Source organism: Phocoena sinus, chromosome 9, assembly GCF_008692025.1.
Source record: "Phocoena sinus isolate mPhoSin1 chromosome 9, mPhoSin1.pri, whole genome shotgun sequence".
Classification (NCBI taxonomy): Eukaryota; Metazoa; Chordata; class Mammalia; order Artiodactyla; family Phocoenidae; genus Phocoena; species Phocoena sinus.
The window spans coordinates 32,710,877-32,735,421 of record NC_045771.1 but is presented as its reverse complement, the minus strand read 5'-3'; the positions used below and the strand labels follow the sequence as shown (position 1 = coordinate 32,735,421).

At 44.8% G+C, this 24,545-nt stretch overlaps 1 protein-coding gene across 1 annotated transcript in view; it reads right to left on the bottom strand.

Moving 5' to 3' along the window:
* Positions 1-297: 297 nt before the first annotated feature.
* Positions 298-24,545, bottom strand: part of WNT2 (Wnt family member 2) — a 45,269-nt gene continuing 21,021 nt past the window's right edge. The window contains exons 4-5 of the mRNA XM_032643242.1: positions 19,560-19,824; positions 298-1,549 (exon numbers count right to left, since the gene is read on the bottom strand). Coding sequence (XP_032499133.1) covers positions 1,320-1,549; positions 19,560-19,824 — 495 coding nt within the window. The 3' untranslated portion in view covers positions 298-1,319. The remainder of the gene's footprint in view (positions 1,550-19,559; positions 19,825-24,545) is intronic.

Below are 24,545 nucleotides of genomic sequence, written 5' to 3'. Positions count from 1 at the left end.
TAGGGCAGAAGCCAGCCACAATTTGCATATCGATGTTCCCCTAATTACAGCTGGGTCCCTTAAATATAGTCTCCAAGTTACAATTTGTTTGCAATATAATACACTAGGGTTACCAACTTTATAAGCAAGGCTATGTGTTATTTGCTTTAGGTTATGGTATCTTGTCATCTTGTAAGCGTCAAATGAACACAATTAAATATGACAGATCTTTACAACGTGCTTGAAGGGCGACAGGAACTAGTTGATGCCCCTTTGCGCACACGGCCGACTTCTTTTAGTTGTCCACTTATGGTTGGAGCTGTCCAGGCGTGACCTCGCTCTGGAAACCTCTCTGTCAGCATTTTGGTTCCCTGGTCTTGTCATCCCCAAAGTTTTCATTCTTAAAGCCATCTCAGTTACAGAATTCCATGGGCCACAAGCATCACACCAGCTAGGAATTTCATTCCTCTCCTTCCCCCTTATCTGTACAGATGTGTTTTCTGACATTCCACTCACTAGGTTACTTTCCTCCATCTTCACCCAACAGTTACAGAATACTGCCAGATCATCAGTTTTCTTTTAAACTCCCTTCAGATTCTAAGTGATCTCATTCCCTAAAAAGTTCTTTATATTGAGTGGACAGTAATGCAAAGCAATCACTTTCTGAGGCTTTTGCTATTGCACAGACTCCAAACTGTACCAAAGGACAACAGACCCACCTTGTCACATCAGATTTTAATATGGCAACAAATGCCTTGAAATGCGTGCATTTGAAACCTAAAGTTTATTGAAAGCCATTTTTCTCCAGCCAATTACCAATCACCCCAGAGGTGGTGGCTGTGAAAATCACTCGATCAGGCAAAAGCCTTGCTTGGTCTTTTCAAGAATTAAAGTTAATTCAGTAGGGGTTTATCCTGCTTTCTATAGTTCACCCTCCGGACAGAAGTATGGAATTTCTTAACTGTGAACATTTGTTGGAAAACACAGAGGAAGCTCCTTTGAGACACTCTTTTTCCCTCCGGCCAACTGTTCTAGAAGAGGAAACGTCTAGGTGGGTAGAGACAGTGGTCTGGGCCCACCACCCCTCCCCCCTCTAACAGCCCGGCGCGACCAGGAAGAGACGTGCCACAGGATGCCGGCGGTCGGAGAAAATAGGGCGTGCTTAATGTGCAGCGTGTGGGCCCCGTCCCAGGCCCCCAGGGAGCAGGAAGAGGCTTCCGTAGAGACAAAGGCCACGTGCCTAAGGAAACATCTCCCAGAGGGAACCCAAGAGCCCAGCATCCTTGCAGATCCAGTGGAGTCCTTGTGGGAGGGAAGGTGGATGGGGACCTCCGCTGGGGTCATGTGGGAGCCGCCCAGTCGGGGCTCTTCGGGGCCTTGCACGTGTGCACATCCAGGGCCTCCAGGCAGTCCTGGCAGCGCACAGCACAGCACCAGTGGAACTTACACTCGCACTTGGTCATCCGGGTGACGCGGGAGGTGTCATAGCCTCTCCCACAGCACATGACTTCGCAGCTGTCCATGCCTCGGGAAGTCAGGTTGCACACACGGCCTGCTGTACCCGGGGAGCCTGGAAGACAAGCCAGGGGGTGTCACTGAAATGGTGTGGGTGGAACACAGTATGCTTCGAGAGGAAGCGTCACGTTGTCATCCACCAGGACGGGGCCCTGATGCCACCTCACCACATCCCGGGGCTGTGCCACCAATTCTGTGGACCCCCGGAGCACCCTGGGGGCAACAGCAGTGAGCACCCTGTCCAGGAAGAATGGACGTGAAGCTTTGCAGCTGCCTTGGACATCCTGACTCCAGCATTCCCACTTCTAAGTTGGATAAACTTTTCAGATTATCCTTACCCAGCCTTAGATTGATGGGTCACTGAATGGGCAAGGCCAGATCAGGATGAAAGAAGGAGCCATACTAGTCCTCTCTCTCCCAGCCTTAAATCACATTAAGGAAGCAGTGGTCAAAGTTAGCTCTGTTGGAATTTGTTGGGGCATGGAACCCTCCAACGGTGGGGATTTTGTCTCCCCAGACTTGATTACACTGGCTTATTAGAAAGACAAGAGAACTCTGGTTGCCGAAGGGCAGGTGTGGGCATCATTTGTGTAAGGCCTTGAGGAGGGAGCGATGCCCAGCCTGGTTTATCTTCCATGCTTTGGTCTAGTGGGTCATCTAGATGTGTGTGAGACACCTGGTTGAAGCCAGGATTCTAGGTCTTTGATAAAACTGGTATGAAAAGCCTGTTAGAAATGACTAGTGGACATTGTCTTAGTTAATTAGGATCATGCTTGCTGTTTGGCAATTCATATTTATGTATTTGTTTCTCAAAGAATCTCAAAGCTAGGAAGACTCCATTTTTTTTTTTTTTTTTTTTTTGTGGTACGCGGGCCTCTCACTGTTGTGGCCTCTCCCGTTGCGGAGCACAGGCTCTGGACGCGCAGGCTCAGCGGCCATGGCTCACGGGCCCAGCCGCTCCGCGGCATGTGGGATCTTCCCAGACCGGGGCACGAACCCGCGTCCTCTGCATCGGCAGGCGGACTCTCAACCACTGCGCCACCAGGGAAGCCCTAGGAAGCCTCTTAATTGTTCTTTTCTTGAGGAGGCACCCAGAGTTCTTTTACAAGAGCCATATCTGGTAACAGAACCAATTGTAATGGACATTTTTAGAGAGTCTGCTCAGCTTACAATGATCCTTTCTGCACAGAGCAGGGCGCCTGGCAGCCATGGTGAACAACGTGACCCTGCTCTCTTGGCAGCAGGTGACTGGGCCAGGGGTGAGCACCGGACTCGAGCCGGGCCAATGAGGTAGATTTCCCTGAGGATTTGTGGTTCTGATGGGAACAGTTAGTACAAATTCCAAGTATAAACACAGCAGCCATTGGCAGCCATGTACCATGATGAGGTCTGTGGACGAGAAGACATCACAGAGAGATGAGAACGAGGCAGATGTACAGAGACAGTGAGGATAAGACATGGAAAGAGAATGCTGCCCAGACCCTGGACTGTTTTCTGGACATTTCTCTCTGAGGTCTGGCTGCATTCCAACCTTTGGATACCTCGAGAGACTGTATCCTTATAGTAAATTTCACCTTTCAGCTTAAAGCACTCAAGTTTCTATCACTTGCAATTGACAATCCTAAATAACCAACAAACCTAAACTCTTTATTAAAAACAAAACAAAACAAAACAAAAACACCTTTTATCGGGATGAAAAAGACAGTGGCTTCACTTTCCATTCCTCCATCATTTAACTAGGAATTTTTCCCTCTTCATAGCTCCTCCAGTGCCTCGTGACTCTGCGCTTATCACATTCCACCCTGTGTTCCAATTATCTATATAAAAGTCATGTTGAGCTGCCTGTCAAGAACGACCAAGGAAGCAGCCAGGTTCAAGCAGGGCATGGGGTCAAGAAGAGGGGTGGGGGGGGGCAGGACTTGCTCTGTGTGATCAGACCACTGACAGCAGGAAGACAGGCAGGGCAATTTCATAAGGACAGGAAGGACGGCAAAGGGCCGGAGTCAGGGTGGCGGGTGGGTTAGCCAGGGATGGCCCTGAGCCTACATCGTGTGCTGAAGAAGCAAAGCGTTGGAAGAGACAGCAGCTGGGCCTGGATTCGGGGCAACCATCGGGACAGTACTCAGAATCCCTGACTGTGCAAAAAGGACAGGCTGCCACGTGCTGCCTCTAACAGCAGACTCCTTTACTTAATTCAGTAAACATTCAGCGAACACAAACGTGTGTGAGACACTGTGCGGCTACCTGGGGTTTCTGGCGGTGGCCATGAGGAAATAAAATAATTAGGATTCACTTCCTGTTCTCAGGGAACTCATGATATAATGAAGAGATAAATATGTAAAGAGTTATTTCCACTACTTCAAGATAACTGCTCCATTTGCTGAAGACCTACTATAGCCAACGGTAGAGTTTTGTGGAAGACACCGCTGCAAAGCTCAAGACAGTAGAGAGAGGTTATTTAGGGCTTGGACAAATCAGGGTTCAAATCCTAGCTTTATCATGTATCAACTGTGTGACCTTGGGCACGTTACTTAATCTCATTAAGCTTCAGTTTCTTCCTATGCAAAACTGGGATAAGAACAGTTCCTTCCTCATAGGGCTGTGGTGGGGACTGAATGAGATTCTGCCTGGAAGCTCCCGGCATAATAAGTGCTCAATAAATGTTAACCATTCATTCACTTAACAAGTATTTAACAAGAGTGCCTACTATGTGCTAGGCACAGTTCTGGGAGCTTGGGCTGCTGTATCAGTGAACAAAGCAAAGATCCTGCCTGCCTCGAGGAGTTTATGTTCTAGGGGGGTAAGCCAAGCATATTATAATAATGATATTTATTAGTAATAATAGTAGAAAACAGGATCAGAAAAGGAGCTGTTAATGGTTTTGTAGAGGAGGTGGCATTACAGATATGACGTGAAGGATAGATAGAAGATTTGAAGGGGAGAATGGGGTGACAGGCATTTCTGGCGAGAGAGAACCTCCCAGCAGAAATTCAGAGGTCAAGTACACAAGAGACTGTGCAGATTCAACGTGGCCGAGGCAGAGGGTGTGTGTTAGGCAAAAAGCACGGAAAGAGAGGTTGGAGCAACAGGTCAAAGAGTCTTCCTGCCTTGCTGCAATTTGGATTTTATTCCATGGTGGGTGGTGAGCCAGTCCAGATTTCTATTCAGGGAAAAATATGTTGCAATGATAAATCTGGAAGAGTGGCTTGGGTCAGAGAGGTATCTTGAGGCTGTTGGATTAGTCCAGGCAAGAGATAATGAGTGGAGACAGAAGTAGGACAAATACAGGATGGGTTGAAGAGGAAGAAGCCCTAGGACTTGGTGACCCACTGAATTAAAGGGTGAGTTGGATGGTGGGGCGTGTCAAGTAGGAAAAGACTGAAAACTGTTCATCTGGTTCAACAATAAGGAGGTAACTCGTGCCTTTTGATGAGAGCAGCTTCAGTGGAACAATACAGGTGGGTGCAGTGGATTGAAGAGTGAACAGGATGAGAGGCCAGGTGATGACAGAGTGTGGGCAGTTTGCAAGAAGCTTGGTGATGAAGTGGACAAAAGAGCAGAGCTGCAAGGACTGATGAAGCTGAAGGTGGAACTTTAAGGTGATTTCAGGCCATTCCGTTGATCGGTGGTTTGCTATGCAGCAGGAGTTAGATGATAACATTGTGTAAGTTTTCATTTATATAAAGTGCAAAAGTGGGGAAAACTAGTCTGTGCCATTAGAAGTCAGGGTAGTGCTATCTCTTGGGGAGGTAGTGAAAAGGGGCCTGAAGGAGGCTTCTGGGGTACTGTTCTCTTCAGGGTCCTGATCTGGGCGCATGTTACCTGGGGGTGCTCATTTGAGACGGTTCGCTTAGCTGTACACATGTGGTACATGCCCTTTGCCGGATGCATTTTATATTTCACTAACAAGAAGAGAAGGGGGAAGGGAATGAGGAAGAGGAACAGGAGGCAGCAGCTAAGGCCACAGACGCGAAGACTTAGCGGAGAAGTGTTCACCGCAGCTGGAGCGTAATGCTCAAAGCGGGCAGTGGCAGGAGATGAGCCACTGAGGTGGGCAGAAGCTGCCTGTGAAAGGCCTTGTGTCACAGGCCAAGGGGTTTACGTTTTAACCAAGGGCAGAGGAATGCTATTGAGAGTTATTACACAAAAGGGAGACATGATTTGACTTGTATTTCAGAAGAATCACTATGGGTGACTGGATTGAAGGGGGCCAGGGTGAAGGCCAGGAGACCAGTTAGAAACCAATAAAGGACTCTGGGCAGGACACGATGTGGCCTGGATGGAGCCAGTGGTAGTGGCAATGGGAGAGGTTAACGGACTCGAGGGAAGCTGAGAAGGCTGCACCTCAGGACGTGGTGACTGACTGGACAAGGGGCTGAGAGGTTGAGGAGAGTGGAGAGGTGCTCCCAGGCTTCCGGCGGGAGTGCCGGGGTTTACGCGGGTGACATTCCCTGAGGTGGGGGACACCTGGGAGAGGCAGGCTTTGGGGGAAGATAACGAGCTTAGTTTTCAGCATGTTGAGTTGGCTGTGACTGTGTGCCATACAGGTAGGAATGGTCACTGAAAATCCTCTCTGGGACTCAGGAGAGAGGTCAGGATGGAGATGCCGATTAGGAAATCTTTGGCAGAGGTGGCAACTGAAGCCTTGGGTGTGAATGAGACCCCTAGGGGTTGTGTGAAAAGTGCTCTCACCTGCCGTCTCAGAGGCAACTGAGTTTTTACCTTTTATGTGTTTTGTTCATAAGCCCTGCACGTCAATGAGCATTCCTCACTTCCACTGACATGCATTTATCAGAATATAAATACATTACCATGCAATTAGAATTCTTTATCCCCTTTGTGGCTCTGGGGCACAGGGGCCAGGACAGGGAGGCCAAATGTCTCATTCCTGAATCAGGCTGTGGGCCTTTTACTGACATCGAACTCCGTGGTCTTTCCCTGGCGGCTTGCAAGCCTAAGGAGGTCGAATCGTGTGGTCTAACTCAGCCTGGACTAATGGTCCTGGTGGGTTTTGTCCCCCAAATGCAGCAAACTGAACTAACTGGACTCCAACTGGACAGAAGGTTGTTCAGTGAAGTGGTCTCAACATCATCCAAACTCTGAGAGGAGCAAAGTGATGGCCGCTGGCAAGAGCTTAACTAGGAAGTGGTTTCAGAAAAGGAGACAAAGACTCTGCCTCTGAGCCTTCTCAGCAGTTCAGTGTTCAGCTACACAATGCTGGAATTCACGATGAATCTGAACCTACCACTCTCCACTGGCTGCCCAAACAGGGCATAATGAAGGCCCAGAAGAAAATGTGAGATGGGTTTTTGAAGGTTGAGAGCCACTGATGTGAGAACGCTGTGGGGTCGCAGCCCGGAGCAGCAACGGCCCCTCTGAGGGATCAGCGGCGCCAGGATGGGCCAGCCGAGGGGAGGACGAGGCTGCTTAGTGAAGGACTACAAACTGGCCCTGCTTTGGGGTTTGGCTCTCATTAGATCTGATGACAGACTGCAGGGAGGAAGGGCAGTTTTGACACTTGCTGCCGTTTGAGGAGAATATAGAGCCATTTCCTCAAAACCCTGAAAAGAGAGTTTGCCAGAGTACAGAAGCTACACAAAACGTGTTGGTATTGCTTCCTGTATTGAAATTATAATAAGGACTTCCCATTAGCCTTTGCAAGACAGAAAACATCACCATCACCATTATTCTTGAAATAAAAAGAATCAAGACTATACATATATGTATATATATATATATATATATATATACACATACACAAGATTATATGCATATATGTGTGTGTGAGAGACAGAAAGAGAGAGCGCTCACGTGTGCTTTATGAAAAGGAGCCACTGAGTTTTATGACCTGGCTGCTTGTTTAGTTCTGAATATTTGTGACATATACTTTTAGATCTCTTTTTCTAAATAATATACCAACTTATTAAGTAATGAGTCACTCATTAGATGATCTGATGACCCCACCTAGGCCATAACAAGAGCCCTGGGGAAATAAAGCCAGCTACACCTACCAGAAGAGCCAGTTTTCACATTTTCAAAGCCAGAGAGAGCTGAAGTTCTTCCGTCCTTTCTTTTCTTCTCTTTTGCCCCTCTTCTTTCTTTCTTCCCCCTCTATCTTCTTTTTTATCCTCTTTCTCTCCTTTTTGTTCATAACTGGGGCCAATATTTGTGGAGCACTTACACAGGCCAGGCCCTGGGATAAGCCTTTGCCTGTATTATCTCATTTAATTCTCATAAGTGCTTATAAAGTAGGTACTATTATCATCACTGTTTTGGAAATGAGGAAACAGAAGGTCAGAGGGGTTAAGTGACTTGCCCGAGATCACACAGCGAGCAGGTGGCAGGGTCAGGATTTGGAGATGGAGCTCTTGACCTTGTGATTTGATCTCGTGTCCCGCCAGGGACAGGCTCATGTGTAACAGTATGTGATCAGTGCTTTAGCAGATTTCCTGTTCTCTCCCTTCATTATTTTATTAACTGAAGAACTTGCAAAGGTCCTGACTTATAACTCTTTTGGAGGGGACCTTTTCCTCCAATTCGTGATATGCCGTAGACAATTAGGACACCGAAGTCTTGTGAGAAAGTGAACAAGGCTTGTTAACGTGGTATTTGTAGCTTACCCTGCATTATTCCCGTACTGATATTCCTGTTGAATTCCTGGCACCTTTTTGAGGAATGAGACAGACCAAATACTTTGCAATACCAGAACGCACATCTCCAAAACACGCGTGCTCCCAAGTTGGTTCTAATACATGTTGCTGATGTGGCTACGACTGAAGACTCTGGGAGGAGCCGTCCCTAAGCAGAGCTCTCTGCTCAGGAAAGCCTATAGCACCAATTTACATATCACCAAAAATGAAATGGCATAGCTTGCTCACTTACCTAGCTCTTCTCAGACTTCATTCTAAGATTCTCTGCGCCATTTCCAAATGCCAAATTGATCTTTATGGGTCAAATATTTGCATCATACAATATCTACAAAGCCTGTGTGGCTGGCTCTAAAAATACTTCAAAGGAGAAAGTTAAAAAATACTTTTGAGTAATGGCCCTAATATTAGTCTCCCAAATTGATATGTTAAATGGATAAACACATATTTAGATGCTTCAGATTTAACATGTTTATTTAAAAGATCATTTATATTGCTTTATAATGTTATTTCTTACTACACTCTGATTTACTCAGTTCACTTAAGAGAAGTGACAAGTTGGAAGCTCTTCTCCCTGACTTCCCTTTGCCTTAGGTTTGTGAAGTGTGCCCAGATATGTGACCTGCCTGGGTACAGATCCCAATCCCCAGACAGTGTGGTACAGACTCAGGTTCAGCGGACCCAAACCTTCACCTGTCATCTTCATACCGCACTGTCATTAGATCATCTGCCTGGAGTCAGTGCCCGTAAAATCCGGGCGGTCTGTAACCATGGGAAGGTGCGGGTTCCAGCCAGATGGACCGCTCTCCTCCCACAGGTGTTTTCCTCACCCTGATTCACACAAGAGCTCACATATGCATGGGAAAAAAATGAAGAATCAGAGTTTCTAAATCACGTAAGTTTGGGGCCACATAATACATCTTTGGTAAAGCAATGCTGAGGGAACTTTATAGAATCAAGCATCCCATCCCCAGAGCTATAAAATTAATGATGGAGTCAGGGTTCCCAGTGCAAAAACACTTGTCTCCCCTAACATGCATCTTCCTGACAGCAGAGGAGGATGAAGGGCTTTTGCTAATAGTTCCCAGACCCACACCTCAGGGACCTGGAGAAAGGGCACTCGCTCCCTCGCTCTCTCTCACTCTCTCTCTCTCTCTGGATGGGCCTGTATCTTTGGAAATTCCTACCACTCCAGGCTGACAGAAGCCCATATGTTGACCGTTAGGGCATAAGGCAAGATTCACTTAAGCCCGTCATCCAATAGGCTGTTTCTCCTCTGGCTGACTTACCCGTTGTCATTCACAACACAGATTTATTGAGGGAAGAAAAGAATGTTAAAGAGCAAATGTTAGAGACCGCACATTCATCTACTTGGAAGGCTTCCCCCTTCCTCACATCAGTGATTGCAAAGCTTAAAAGCAGGGAAGGACAATGTCTCTCCACTTATCTCAGAGGGTTTTCCTCAACATTTTCATAATAACTAGGACAGGTTTGACTGGCACAGGAAAGCATGTCCCATTAAATTAGCAAATCCTATCGTGGAATTAAAGTTGTTGAGGTTAGACTGGTCAAGGTTTTCCATATCTGGCACTAGCTAGCCTACCCAAGTTCATTTCCCACTGCCCTCCACCCCTATCCTCTAGTCAGGCCGTCTCCTGAAGAGACTTTCTGATGTCACAGCCGTGTAGACTGTTTGCTCATAAGAGTTACTCTTATCTGCTGCACTGGACTTTCCTCGAACTCCTTTAGATTGAAAGTCTTCCCATCCTTCAAGATTCAGGCCTACTTCAGCACCTGTCATAGAGCGCTCCCTGGCTGCTCCAAGCCCACCTGGACCACCTTCTTAAGTCCTATAATGTTAGCACGTCAGCCAGTAGAGCTCATACACTGTTTTGAAATGTTTGACGATTTCTCATGCATCTTGCTTCCCAAGGACAGCATTAGGTCTTATATTTCTTCTATATACTGCATAGTTCTCAGGTGGTCAAATATTAAAAGCAATTCCTTAAAAATTAAGATCAGCCTCCCCTCCAGGGAGGGGTCACCCAGTCCCCAGGCACTATGGGAGAATAGACTAGCTAAAAGCCAGGTTTTAATTCAAATTATCTCACTTGATACACAGAGAACATATACAAGAAGTGTGGCACATTTTTAAATGACAGAAATTCAAAATGACAACTTAAGAGAGTCTGTGGCATCAAGTTCAGGTTGTGTTATTGCAAACTTAGAGTAAGATTAAGGAACAATTCATTCATTCATAATTGAATCATAGGAACCTTAGGAATTTCTAGGTGACACACGTATCTTAAGAGACCCAAAGAAGTTAATTTGCCCAAGACTACCTAATTAGTAATCAGTAGAAATAATAATAGGTAGCACCAAAGTCTCCTAATCTATAATACAGGGCTCTTTCCCTAGGAATATGAAATTTGCATATTTTAAAAAGGAGATTTACCACACAAGCACAAAATAGGTTTCAGGGAGGGGGAAAGCTTAAAGGAAGTAAGCAAATACATTATTTTAAAGTACTTAAACATTCTTTTGCTTGCAACACATTAATATGGTAATTAGAGATAATTTTTTTCTATTTCCCGAAAAAGTAAAGGATGTCTATTTGGTAAATCCTTTGTTGTTAGTAGTTAAATTATGTCAAAGATTTCAAAATAAGAAAATAAAATCTTTTTTCCTGCAATTTTCTTTCTTTTGAAAGAAAAAAATTTCCTTTTTAAAAAATTTTTCACAAATTCAATCTGATTGTTACTTTCAACTAATTCAAATTAGGGTACTTTTTAGTGTATCCTAAAAGTATAGTAATTCTAGCAAATCTATATTCCAAAAGGTAATGCAGATTTGTAGATCATGCCTATAACGTAAAATAGCACTGGAGGTAAAAAGTATTTTGCTATGTTAACAATGAAATCAGATGAACTACCCAGTAATCCCACTGATAACAATAAATGAAAAAGGCCCCCCCAAAGAGTAAAAGAACTGAGTATGTGGTGGCAGCTAAAAGCAACAGATAGGGTCTGCTGCTGCATTTATTTGAGACCTTTGATCTCATCCAAGGAAACGGGCAGCCAGCAGCATCTTAAGCTCTGTAAATGCCCCACTAATGCACTTGAATATGAGGGAAAATTCCATTTAACACTTAAGCTTCAATGGGAATTTTCACAGGCTGTGTATTATAAAGTAATCAGTGATGAGTGAAGATGTGCTTAGTAATTGCCTGTCAAAGGAAGGTAAAGTTATCTTTAAGCTATGACACTGCACCAATGTAAGAATCCAGCTAATATGCTGAACATATTTTATGTTGTTTATAGCTTGCCATTTAATTCGATCCAACACATGTTTATGTACTAGATGCCAGGGATTCAGTGGTGAACAGACATATAGTTCCTGCCATCATGGAATCACAATCCAGTGGGACAGACAGGAAAAATGGTGACTTAGAAGCCTCACCAATACATTTTTCATATCATTCTCTCCTGTTCTAGCACTTTTGAGGTATCAGCTCATGAAATTTCTACAATAAAGCTCAACACAGAAAGGAATGAATAACTGATTCTTTACTTTTCAAAGTGACAAATGTAAGGTAAGACCTTGTAATAGTGCAATGGAGTGAGGACTGAAACCTAAGAAAATCACATTCCTGTTCAGGCAGGGTTCCCCAGCACCTAGCCTGAGTCTCCTTGCCTGTCACCCACCTGGCTCCTCCACAAGGACGAGGAGGCCTATGAAACCACGAGGGCAAGGACTGAGTCTGTCTACCTCATTTTTGTATTCCTGGGGCTTATCGTAGTTTCTGGCATATAGAAGAGGCTTCATAAATATTTGTTCCATGACGAGATGAGGGAGCTCAGGTGTCCTGGTGGGAATTGTACATTTAGTATCAAAACAAGGTCCATTGCAAGAAAAATAATAAAATATCTAGGAATAAACCTACCTAAGGAGACAAAAGACCTGTATGCAGAAAATTATAAGACACTGATAAAAGAAATTAAAGATGATACAAATAGATGGAGAGATATACCATGTTCTTGGATGGGAAGAATCAACATTATGAAAATTACTCTACTACCCAAAGCAATCTGTAGATTCAATGCAATCCCTATCAGACTACCACTGGCATTTTTCACAGAACTAGAACAAAAAATTTCACAATTTGTATGGAAACACAAAAGACCCCGAATAGCGAAAGCAATCTTGAGAACGAAAAATGGAGCTGGAGGAATCAGGCTCCCAGACTTCAGACTATACTACAAAGCTACAGTAATCAAGACAGTGTGGTACTGGCACAAAAACAGAAATATAGATCAACGGAACAGGATAGAAAGCCCAGAGATAAACCCACGCACATATGGTCACCTTATCTTTGATAAAGGAGGCAAGAATATACAGTGGAGAAAAGACAGCCTCTTCAATAAGTGGTGCTGGGAAAACTGGACAGGTACACGTAAAAGTATGAGATCAGAACACTCCCTAATGCCATACACAAAAATAAGCTCAAAATGGATTAAAGATCTAAATGTCAGGCCAGAAACTATCAAACTCTTAGAGGAAAACATAGGCAGAACAGTCTATGACATAAATCACCGCAAGATCCTTTTTGACCCACCTCCTAGAGAAATGGAAATAAAAACAAACAAATGGGACCTAATGAAACTTCAAAGCTTTTGCACAGCAAAGGAAACCATAAAGAAGACCAAAAGACAACCCTCAGAATGGGAGAAAATATTTGCAAATGAAGCAACTGACAAAGGATTAATCTCCAAAATTTACAAGCAGCTCATGCAGCTCAATAACAAAAAAACAAACAACCCAATCCAAAAATGGCCAGAAGACCTAAATAGATATTTCTCCAAAGAACATATACAGATTGTCAACAGAACTACCATACGACCCAGCAATCCCACTACTGGGCATATACCCTGAGAAAACCATAATTCAAAAATAGTCATGTACCAAAATGTTCACTGCAGCTCTATTTACAATAGCCAGGAGATGGAAGCAACCTAAGTGTCCATCATCGGATGAATGGATAAAGAAGATGTGGCACATATATACAATGGAATATTACTCAGCCATAAAAAGAAATGAAATTGAGTTATTTGTAGTGAGGTGGATGGACCTAGAGTGTGTCATACTGAGTGAAGTAAGTCAGAAAGAGAAAAACGAATACCGTATGCTAACACATATATATGGAATCTAAGGAAAGAAAAAAAAAGGTCATGAAGAACCTAGGGGTAAGACGGGAATAAAGACACAGACCTACTAGAGAATGGACTTGAGGATATCGGGAGGGAGAAGAGTAAGCTGTGACAAAGTGAGAGCGTGGCATGGACATATATACACTACCAAACGTAAAATAGATAGCTAGTGGGAAGCAACCGCATGGCACAGGGAGATCAGCTCCGTGCTTTGTTACCACCTAGAGGGGTAGGATATGGAGGGTGAGAGGGAGGGAGACGCAAGAGGGAAGAGATATGGGAACATATGTGTATGTATAACTGATTCACTTTGTTATAAAGCAGAAGCTAACACACCATTGTAAAGCAATTATACTCCAATAAAGATGTTAAAAAAAAACAACAGGGTCCACCCACTGCTATTGGCTGACATGGTGTTCCCTTGTTTTTCATCAGGTCACAAGCACATCATTCAGAGGTTCTGCAAACCAAACCACACCACAGGGCAGGTCTAGAACACCAAACTCTGTAAGCCGTGGTTGGAGTTGTGTGTTCCTTTGGTACTGAGCTGTTTGCTAAAGATGATTAATACGGAAAAAAACCGTGATACCCGAGGGAGGTCTTACATCGTTCACAGCCTGCAGCTCTCAGCCAGGTACAGGTAACCCCCGATGGTGAGAAAGTTCACTTCGAGCATTTCACTTTTACGAAAGACCTACATTGGTACCTGTTTTTTTTTTTTTTTTTTTTTTTTTTTTTGGCTAACTGGAAGAAATCCCAAGAGAATTTTTGCTTTTACAAAAAAAGGCTAAAAGTGAACAAAGCTCTCAGCGTTTGTTTTTGCAGCAAGCTGTTAGAGAGGCAGCGCAAACCTGAGCAGCAGGGGTGACACCCCCATCAAGCTCCTCAGGACCCACACAGCATCTCAGCATCAGGGCGCCATCACTTTGAAAGGAGTCTGTGAGGTATTGTGCTTTATCTCAATTTATCTTGTGCATCTATTAGCAAGATGTATCCCAAGGTAATTGCTTATTCGCTTTATACCATTTCGGCTTACGAAAGGTTCCATGGGAAGGCTCTACTTCCAGACAGTGAGGGAAACCTGTATCAGGTTTTCAGCAACAAGTTAAACAACTGTTGAACTCCATTTGCTTTTTGTACTTGACTGGACAGGAGGCGGAGAGTTGCTTGTGTTCTACAGTGGGAGAAGAGACCTCAGGGTGACCTCTGGCCCAGGTCAGGGTTTTTACAAAATAACCAGTGAAAGTGGCCTGTGATTAGGTGCAGACGCTTCCCTGGAGAGGACAGCAGCATTCCTTAGTTAGCGATGCACCTATCTCTAACTTAAGGGTTTCTTTGATTTACAGATGCCTGGGGAAATAACCAGAGAAGATAACCACAGAACCACCCTTCCCAGAAAGCCCAGTTCCTAGGTCTGCCCTCTAGTTTGGCCTGCAAAATGTCACATGCACAGCATCACATGGCTGTACCTACTCTCCGAATCTCTGGGGAGTATTTATAGTTGAACATCAGAGCACTCACCTTCTTCAACTGAAGACTGGGAGAAAATGTCTTGTTATTATTGTTGCCATAAGAAAATCTTCCTTAATCAGGTTTTGAGCTTATCATTTCTTAGGAGCAACTGAAGACATTAACACTCTGGAAGGGCTTGTCATTGAAAGGGGCTCCTAGGCAACCTGAGCTAGACATGGGTGAAGTCTCTCCACCTCCCACCTCCCTGCTTTGTGGGCACCTCATCCCATTATGTTCTGTGTCCTCGTGCTGACTCTTTATTACACAGCCCCCCAGTCACTGCCATCAAATTTCAGGAAGCAAAGTGAGAAAAGTATAGATTTTGGTTTTGACTTTATTTGTTTTGTTTTGTTTATCACTTACAGGCCATGAAATCTTGGGCAAGTTAGCTTTTCAGAGGCTCAGTTTCCTTCTCTGTAAATGGAGGTAACAGCTGTGAAGATTCAGAGAAAATACACATAAAGCTTGTAGCCCACAGTCTGATTCTCAGTAGGAATTCACCCAAAGTTCCCATCGCCCTTCCTCACCTGAGGTCTGGGTCTGTCCTCACCCAGGAATACCCTAGGGTCTTGACTCACCCTTCTGTAATTCTCACCAAAATTCACTACTCCTGGTATCACCATTTCAGGACTTCACTAAAGGGCTGACTTGCTGATCTCTGTCAAGCTAATTCCAATGGAAGCTTTGATGGCCGAGATCATTTCAGTGTGCTATTCCCAGTAAAAGAGGGTTCCAGAAAACGCAGGGCCTTAATGTGAAAGGACACCCTCTTACACTGGGTAAGTCAGGGCAGGGATATTTTTGAATGACATTTATTTAGAGCTCCTCAAATAAAAAAGCTTTCTTTCCTTTGTAAGAGATCAGGTATTTTAAAAAAAAAAATCTCTCTGGATTTCTTCTTACCTAATACTTATGGGAAAATCAGGAACCATGGACTACCTAAATCATGGATTTTTCAAATTTTGATGTGCTTGAGTTTGAAAAGCATACAGAATCTCAGGGGTTTTCCTGAGATTCTGATTCAATAGGTCTCTGAAGAGGCCCTCACTCTGGAAAATAGTGGACCAGACCTGCAGAGTTTACCCACTCCACAAGCCGAAATGACAGACAAGCCGGCTTACTTCAGTCAGGTTACGGGCGAATCCGAGCAGGCAGCAGGTGCTGACTAGCAAGACTGAAGTCTGCCAATTCCAAATACCTATTACTTGACAATATTCAACCTGCTCACCATCACTGCTTTTCCAAGTGCTGACAAGGGAAGGTGCCCAGTCAGCTGAATATTAAACGTGCATGATATATTTTTATCAAAAGAGCAAGATAAAATAACCGCAACACAGCAGAGTGGGTAGTTTGAGGTGTAATCTAGGGACAAGTTAATATCGATTTTAATAGAGCAAGTGAACATATATATATGTTATTTGATTTAAATTTTACTGCAAACTTCTGACTTATCTTAGAGCCTGGATACCTCTGATGGTAACCCATCTTGAACATGTTCCATTTACCAGAAAACAGGCCCTTTCTGATGTCGTGTGATCCTAGTGAGGGGAGAGACTCCCTCAGTGATGTCCTGACTCGTTAACTGTGAGTGCTCCTTTAACATACACCAGAGGATGTTAGCACTGACCCAAACAAGGGCACAGAGCCCGGAGAAGGAACGCCAGCCACTGAATTGGGCTCAGGGATCTCCCCTTCTCACAGGTCTCAGACTCTGTCACATCTCCCTGCCTCTAAAGTCAGAAGTTATGAGCTACTCCAGGAAGATTCCGAACCACGCACTCTGACTGACTTGCTAGACTGCATACTACAGAAATTTCCAGTAGAAAGTGGCCGGGAGAAAGCCTCACCTTTACACAGACCAGCACGAGGCCCTTGGCAGCTATGCGGGTTGAAGGAGGCTGTCTCAGGGGAAATCTGCATCTCATACGTGTGCTATTTGTATGTGTTGTTTGTCCAAATATGAACAATGAAAAAACTACTGTCAGCAATCCAAACTTTTCTCTACATGATATCAAACGCCCTGAATCATATTTTCACTAAAAGAATCATCTCATGGTCAACAGAATTCAAAAGAAATATTGCGAGTTTTCATGGATGACTCTGGCATTTTTCTAGGCAGAAAAATAAAGGCATCAAGTGCAGTTCAGACAAGTTATGACTAACCTAGGAATCTTAGTGGAAATCTGACCTAAAACAATGGAACTGGCTACTTAAAAAATAGTAAGGTGGCTCCTGGTTAGTCAACACCAACCCAGAACCCAATTCACATCTTTTTAAATCAGAGAAGCTAAAATAAGCCTAAAATAGAGCAGAAATAAATTAGGAGAGGGGGTAAATTATATAGCCTCCCTCAGAAAGCCCGCACCTGCAGCAGTGTGCCCAGTGGCTGGTGCACTGGGAGGCAGAGTAAAATGGTTACAAGCGTGCGGAGACTCGGGCTCAAGTCCCTACTCTGCCTCATGCCCATCAAGAGTCTTTGGGCAAAATCCGTAGCCTGCCTGTCAGAGCCTCAGTTGCCCCTCCCATGAAGTGGGATAATAACATACCCACCTGACTCAGTGAGAGAATGTAGATCAAGCCCTAACACGTGGCAGGTGCTGTAGATGTGTCTGCTATTTTAGGATCGAGAGACAGAATTGTGTTCTGATACAGGCATAGAAAAAGCAAAGTGTGTGGGAATAACTTAGCATCCTGAAGACGCAGCAGGGTCTGCATCTCCTTTGTGGGGAAGAGAAAGTAAGGTCTTTATTTCAGTGACTATCTATGAAGCAGTTAAGTGTTCATCAAGCATAGCCATTTGCTTCACTGTGCAAACTGCTTCAATCCAAAAAACCAGAAAAGATGTCCCGAGGAAGCAGGTCTTCTTATGTTTAAAATGAGGTTTCTGCTTCACCAGGCCTTTCACATAATACATGCCCTGGGAGAAAGGTAAGGACAGGTTGCAGTGTTAGGGTTAGGAGCACAGGCTGTGGGGTCAGACAGCTGGACATCCGTACCCTCCAAGACCAGTGAGATCTTGAGCTGGTCATTCACTTTTCTCATCTGTTCAATAGGGATGATGATATCCACGGTGCTTATCTGATCTCAAAAAATAAGATGTGAATTTGGTTCTTGGTTGGGGTTGATCAACCAGGAGCCGCCACCCTCTTCTTAGTCGTCTTTTTTTTTTCAGTAATCAGTTCCAATGCACTGATGTCATAGGGAGGCTCTAAGGATTAAATGAGACCATGTGTGCAATGGTCTTAGCCCAGTACCTGGCACACAGGAGTCAGTACATAGTTCCTAAAATGATCCTGATGTCATCAGCCCCCTGCCCGTCTGAGGAGCCTGAGGTTAAGCAGCTAGTTAATGGCAGAGAGGGACCCAGACCTCTGGGACCCTACTGTACCAACGCACAGGTTTCTTGGGGATTCGGCGAAACTTTGGCCTGACAGGTAGGATGACTTGTTAGAGGTCGCAAAGCATGTGAGGAATGCAGCAGGGCACAGCATCTGGCCCTTTCGCTCAGCAGTTATTAATCCAGACGCTGCATGTACAAACTTGCTCCAGTGCTGCAAAGAACCAGCTCATCAAACCATGAAGGAAATCCAACCACTCGGGGACAAAGAAGAGGCTTTGGACTTCTTGTGACATTCCCTGGTAATCATGCCTCTTGGTCAGACCTGTGATAGGAGCTGCTGACGTCTGCACTGTTTTACTGTTTCCTTTGCAATTACTTTGGAATGAAAAACAAACTCAGAATTTGAATTCTAGGATGTTTTTCCTGGTAATGAATTCCCTTGCTTTCTACTAAGTCTGAAAAGTTGGCTTCAGCCAAGTTGGCTGTGGGCTCTCCATCACCTCCTCTCCACTGAGACTTGTACTCAGTGGAGAGTACAAGTACTTGTATTTTGTACCAGAGTCTTTGCATGGACTGTGCTAAGCAAGGAGTTCAGTGCTGACCGGGAGGGGCAAGAGGTGGAGGAAAGCACGCGTATAAAACCCACAGGTGGCAACAGCTGTGCTAAGGCTGACGGAGCTGCTCTTTGAGTGAGTTCAGGACAGAAAAGGTGCCGTCGTCAAGGGAAGGGTGTGGCTTTAATAAACGAACTGCCTCTTATGCAGCCCTCTTCCACTGCTCACCGACAGCTGAGCCAGTGGGGATGAATTCTTGCTTTCAAGTATTTGGCAACTTTCTGAGCATTGTGGAAAGAGCAAGGGAGTGTGAAGTATGGAGGATTTCAGAACAGGCTAACTGTAAATCCCTGGGACCCTCTCCACAGTGACAGAGGTGGGATTTAAAGGGGCAGCAGATACACCGCGAAGCTGTCCTCCTCTCAGCCTCGGGATCACAGGACAGATGCTGTGTTTCTATACATATGGGCATTAACCCACTAATTAGAGTTCTGTCCAGGCTGAAGAATTTTGCTAATCTGCATACTTTGACTTTTTGCCGTGTGCATGCTTGTTGGGTTCCCATTCCTCCAGAATCTGCACATTATCTACCGGTTTCTCCAGGTGCTTAGGAGAGCTCTCTGTGCACTTTAAATATGAATTATAAAGAACCTGAGCTTTGAACCTGCAGGCAGCAGACTGCGCTTATAAGATTGGCAGGCGGAAAATACAGAACTTCGCACTTAAATTTTAGCTCTGCATTTAAATTGCAGAGTGCTGATTGTTGGAATAATTAGGTGCTGTGAATAAAGTGTTTTGAACTTACCTGCATCCCGGTCCCGGATACAGTAGTCTGGAGAATTCTCAAAATACACGAGGTCATTTTTCGTTGGCTTTTTAAACCTCTTGTTAGCCACAGTGAAACCAGTGCCATCCTGGTTCATGACAACTTGGATGGCTCCGTTGTACTTCCTCCAGAGATAATCGCCCGTTTTTCTGAAGTCGGCCATGGCCAGCCAGCAGGTCCTCAAGGTACATGAGCCGCTCACGCCATGACACTTGCACTCCTGTTTCAAGAACCGCTTTACAGCCTATGGGAGAAGACGGGCAAGTTCAGTGGAGGCGGACTCCAGCACGTACATGTGAAGGATATGAAAAAGAATGTATATATATGTATAACTGAATCACTTTGCTGCACAGCAGAAATTAACACAACGTTGCAAGTCAACTATACTTCAATCAAATAAATTTTTTTAAAAAGGGGAAAAAAAGAAGTGACCAAAGACCCAGGATCCTGGGGCTCAGGACTGGGAGATGTTGGGGTCATTTGCTGATCTCTTCAGCCATACCACACTGCAGCAGGTGGCGGGGGGCAGTGCCTGACTGCAAACGAGCTTCCCTAGGGGGATAACAAAAGCCCCACTAATTTGAATTTACTGGGGTGTGGGGCCAGCTTGAAGAATGAGGGAATGAATTAGAGTATTTTCTAAAAATATATAGCTTTACTATCAATATATTGGAAATGTATACTATTACTCAAATGAACAAAGTAATCGCTAAGCCCGTTTTCTTTCAATAGAACAATAATAGTGATTGTTCCTATTTCTGAGGTGCTTTCCATGTTCTGGGCATTGTGATAATGCTTTCTGAACTCTATCCTGATGACCCTGTTCTCAACAATCCTGTGCTACAGTATTTATTTTGCAGTGATTGAGGAGCAAGACTTACAGAGGATAAACACTTGTCCAAGGTGACACAGCTGGTACAGGACAGAGTCAGGGTACACTGGAAAGTCAGTTGGTGACCCTCAGGGTGACAGTAAATTTGGGAGATTATCACTCAACTTCACCCAAGTTATTCAGCTTAGCAGGCAGGGCTGGGCTCGCTCTGTTGTTTCGTAGAGAGGAAGCAGAGGCAAGTGGGATGATTAGGGGCTCCCTCATCAGATACCAAAAGCACAGTGACACTCAGAAAGGCAGTGGGAGAGACGGGCCTTGGAGATCTCAAGTCTGAGCCTTTGATTCTCAGCTCAGTCATGGAGCAGAGGAGGAGAAACCTGCCTTTTGAGCATCCCCATCCTCTCCATTTGCATGTCCAAGACAGAGGGTATCTAGGGTGGGGGGCATAGGCAGAAGGGGAATGAAACCCCTTGATGACATTATTCAAGGTGGCGCTAGGAGCAATATTCTTAGGGGAACGCATTGAGAGACCTATTTCTAAGAACTTGGAGGTGGTAGTTGGAACCTTGCTCAGCCCACTCCCTGAGGTTCTGGTATAATTGGTCTAGGTATGGGTGGCTCCAAAATGCAGCCCAGGTGGAGCTCCCTGCAGCACCCTAGCTCACCCTCCACCCCACTCCACAGAAACCAATGTTCCAGGCTGCCTCTCCCTCCCCGGAGCCTCACCCCAGGTAACTCTGCCCTGGTGTTTCCTCTTGCACAGACTCAGTTTCTGAACAAGGCTATAGTATCGACGGGACTACGTGTGCAGAAATGTTCATCACTCCAGAAGGTCAGGCCCACAAAAGCGTTCTAGAAGGAACCGAGACAGCATGGTGGCTCCACAGTTGTGCATTCACTCATCCCCTTCCCAGCTCGGGCCTTGGCACCCCAGGTTTCCCGCTTTGCCCCCCCATGGAGGACTGTGTCCTGTTACATTTGAAATCTGTCCTCTTCAGGATGAGCCGGCTTTGGAGTGAAGGACAGAGAAGGAAGCAGGAGAAATGGCGTCAGTTTGGTCTCCCAGGTCCCAGGGATCTGGGCATCTTTAAAGGATTTCTTAGAATGAGCTCCTTTTCTGGAACTACACTCCCCATATGGCCCCCACCCTGCCCCCCTATCTTTATATTCCAGGTGTTTGGTATGAGGCTCACCGGGTGACTTGGACAGCAGGCCTCTGCCAGAGAAACACCCTTAGGAGGGCTGTCTTGGCTCCCCCAGTCTGCCCCATTTGGGTCACCTGTCCGGGAGCCCTCTATCCTAAGATCTAGATGGAGCCACGCAGAACTCACTCCATGCCAAGTGCTCATTCTTCAAAGCTTATTCCTTTAAAAGCTGGGTTATATACTCATAAGTAATACTCCTAGATTTAAAAATAACAGGAAATATTACTTCCCTTTCTTTGTAATACTAGGTTTCCAGGTTGCAGATTTCGAACTTGGTAACTGAAGGGTTTGCATATTAATTTAAAATATGCAAATGGAAGGGCTTACATATTATTTGATTAACTGAAGGGTTTGCATATTACTTTAAAATACACCTTGTGAGCCCTTATAAATACGCACAGCCGTGGCAGTCGTACACCCTGTTGATCATCATAGTCATTCACTGTTGAGTGGCAGCAGCCACTTCCCTCTTCCTTGCTAACTTCCGTTCAGGTGTTGGGCAGCCAACGTGCTTCAGAAGTGGCCCGGCTTCTCTCTGACCCGGAGCAGCCCAAATCAATAATACTAATTGCCACTGATGTTTTTCGGCAGAGGGCATGTAATGATTCAATTTGGGCCAATATGATGTTAGGAATAGTCTGTTGGGAGGCTTGTAAGAAAGGTTTCTTCACTCTTTAAAAGGGGAGAAAGTCCTTTTCTCTGTCTCTGGATGCAGCTTTCTGCAGCAGCCTCCTTAGGACATGAGGCAGCCAATGCAAGACAAGCAACAAGCTGCAGACGGCAGTCTGGAGGGATAGGAAGAACTGGGTTCTGGAGGGTGTTGCTGAACTGCCTGAATGAACCCACTGTGGCCCTGCCCTGCCTCCAGACTTCTCGGGATCCAAGATATTAAGTTTTCCTCATTATTTAGTGTCCCCGGGGTCTGTTACTTATAAGCGAAAGTATCTCCACTGGAACCATGGTCAGTTCTTTTTTTGTTTTTTTTTTTTAACATCTTTATTGGAGTATAATTGCTTTACAATGGTGTGTTAGTTTCTGCTTTATAACAAAGTGAATCAGCTATATGTATACATATATCCCCATATCCCCTCCCTCTCGCGTCTCCCTCCCACCCTCCCTCTCCCACCCCTCTAGGTGGTCACAAAGCACTAAACTGATCTCCCTGTGCCATACAGCTACTTCCCACTAGCTATCTATTTTACATCTGGCAGTGTATATATGTCCCTGCCACTCTCTCACGTCGTCCCAGCTTACCCTTCCCCCATCCCGTGTCCTCAAGTCCATTCCCTACGTCTTTATTCCTGTCCTGCCCCTAGGTTCTTCAGAACCATTTTGTTTGTTTGTTTTAGATTCCATATATATGTATTAGCATACAGTATTTGTTTTTCTCTTTCTGACTTACTTCACTCTGTACGACAGACTCTAGGTCAGTTCTTGCTTGTGGATTAATCACGGGCTTGACAATTAACCAAGGGGGAAAGTGAGACACCTTCTCTGGTACTGGGTTTGCTTGCCTCTCCAGGCCCCATTCCTAACAAACAGTCTGAGAAGTGCTCAATCACACCTGGGTGCTACCTCCACCTCTTCTATGTCCCAGGTTTGCAGACTTGAAATTCAAACCCTTAACCTCGAAGAGGGCAATACCCCACTCCATCAGCGAGGCAGAGGGAAGGGACTTAGACAGTAGTTGAGGTAAGAGTAAGAAATGGGATGGAGAAGCTTACGATAAGTTCGCCTAGTCTGGAAGAATTCCAATATTCAATGTTGTAATAACGTTATAATAATACGCACCACATAGTGAGTACTGCACTATGTGCCAGGCTCCGCCCATTATCTTACTTAATTACAGTGATTAGGCAAAGCGGATTGTTTTTCCCACGAAACCCGGGATCAGTGAGGAGAGTAAAATTCCCCAGTCACCCAGCTAGACAGAGGCAGACTAGGATGTGAATCAGATATGTCTCACTCCCAGATCCATGCTCTTTCTAAAAACACATTTAAAATCTTCATATAAATTGCACTGTGTTTTTCTCAACTTTTGAATTGTGCATACTCTGCTTCCCTCTATCCTTTTGAATAAATCAAGAATTAAATGAATAATATTAGAGACCTATTACAATGGGGCAGAAAAGAAGTAGAGAGAGATATGGGGAGGAATTACATTGCATCTTCCAAACTAATTGTCATCAAAAATCTATGAAACAGGCCATTCACAGGAGAAATACAAAGTACCAACAAAGAGACAAAAAGATGTTCAACTTCACTAGTAATCAGAGAAATGCAAACTGAAGCAATGTAACACCTTTTTTTTCTTTGCCTAGCAGGTTAGCAAATAGTAAAAAGATTGATAATTTGATAATACTTGGTGTTGGTAAGAGTATGGAAAGGAGATGCTATAACAAACTGTTGGTGAGAATGTACGGTATCCTCTGACCTTGCGATTACACTCTGGAAATATCTGCACAAGTTTTGAAGGATGCATACCCACATGGATATTCACTGCAGCATAATTAGCAAGAGCAAAATATTAGGAAAAAACCAAATGACATCAACAGGACAAGGGTTAAGCAAATTATGGTATGTGCTTAATAAAGGAATACGATGTGGTCTTCGATTAATGATGTAGATCATTCTTACAATATAAAAGGATGTCAGATGAAAAGGAAAATGCAGAACAGTATACGTGGTATGATCCACTTTTTTGTTGTTTTTTTTTTTTGCGGTACGCGGGCCTTTCACTGTTGCGGCCTCTCCCGTTGCGGAGCACAGGCTCCGGACGCGCAGGCTCAGCGGCCATGGCTCACAGGCCCAGCCGCTCCCCGGCACGTGGGATCTTCCCGGACCGGAGCACGAACCCGGGTCCCCTACATCGGCAGGCGGACTCTCAACCACTGCGCCACCAGGGAAGCCCTGATCCACTTTTTAAAG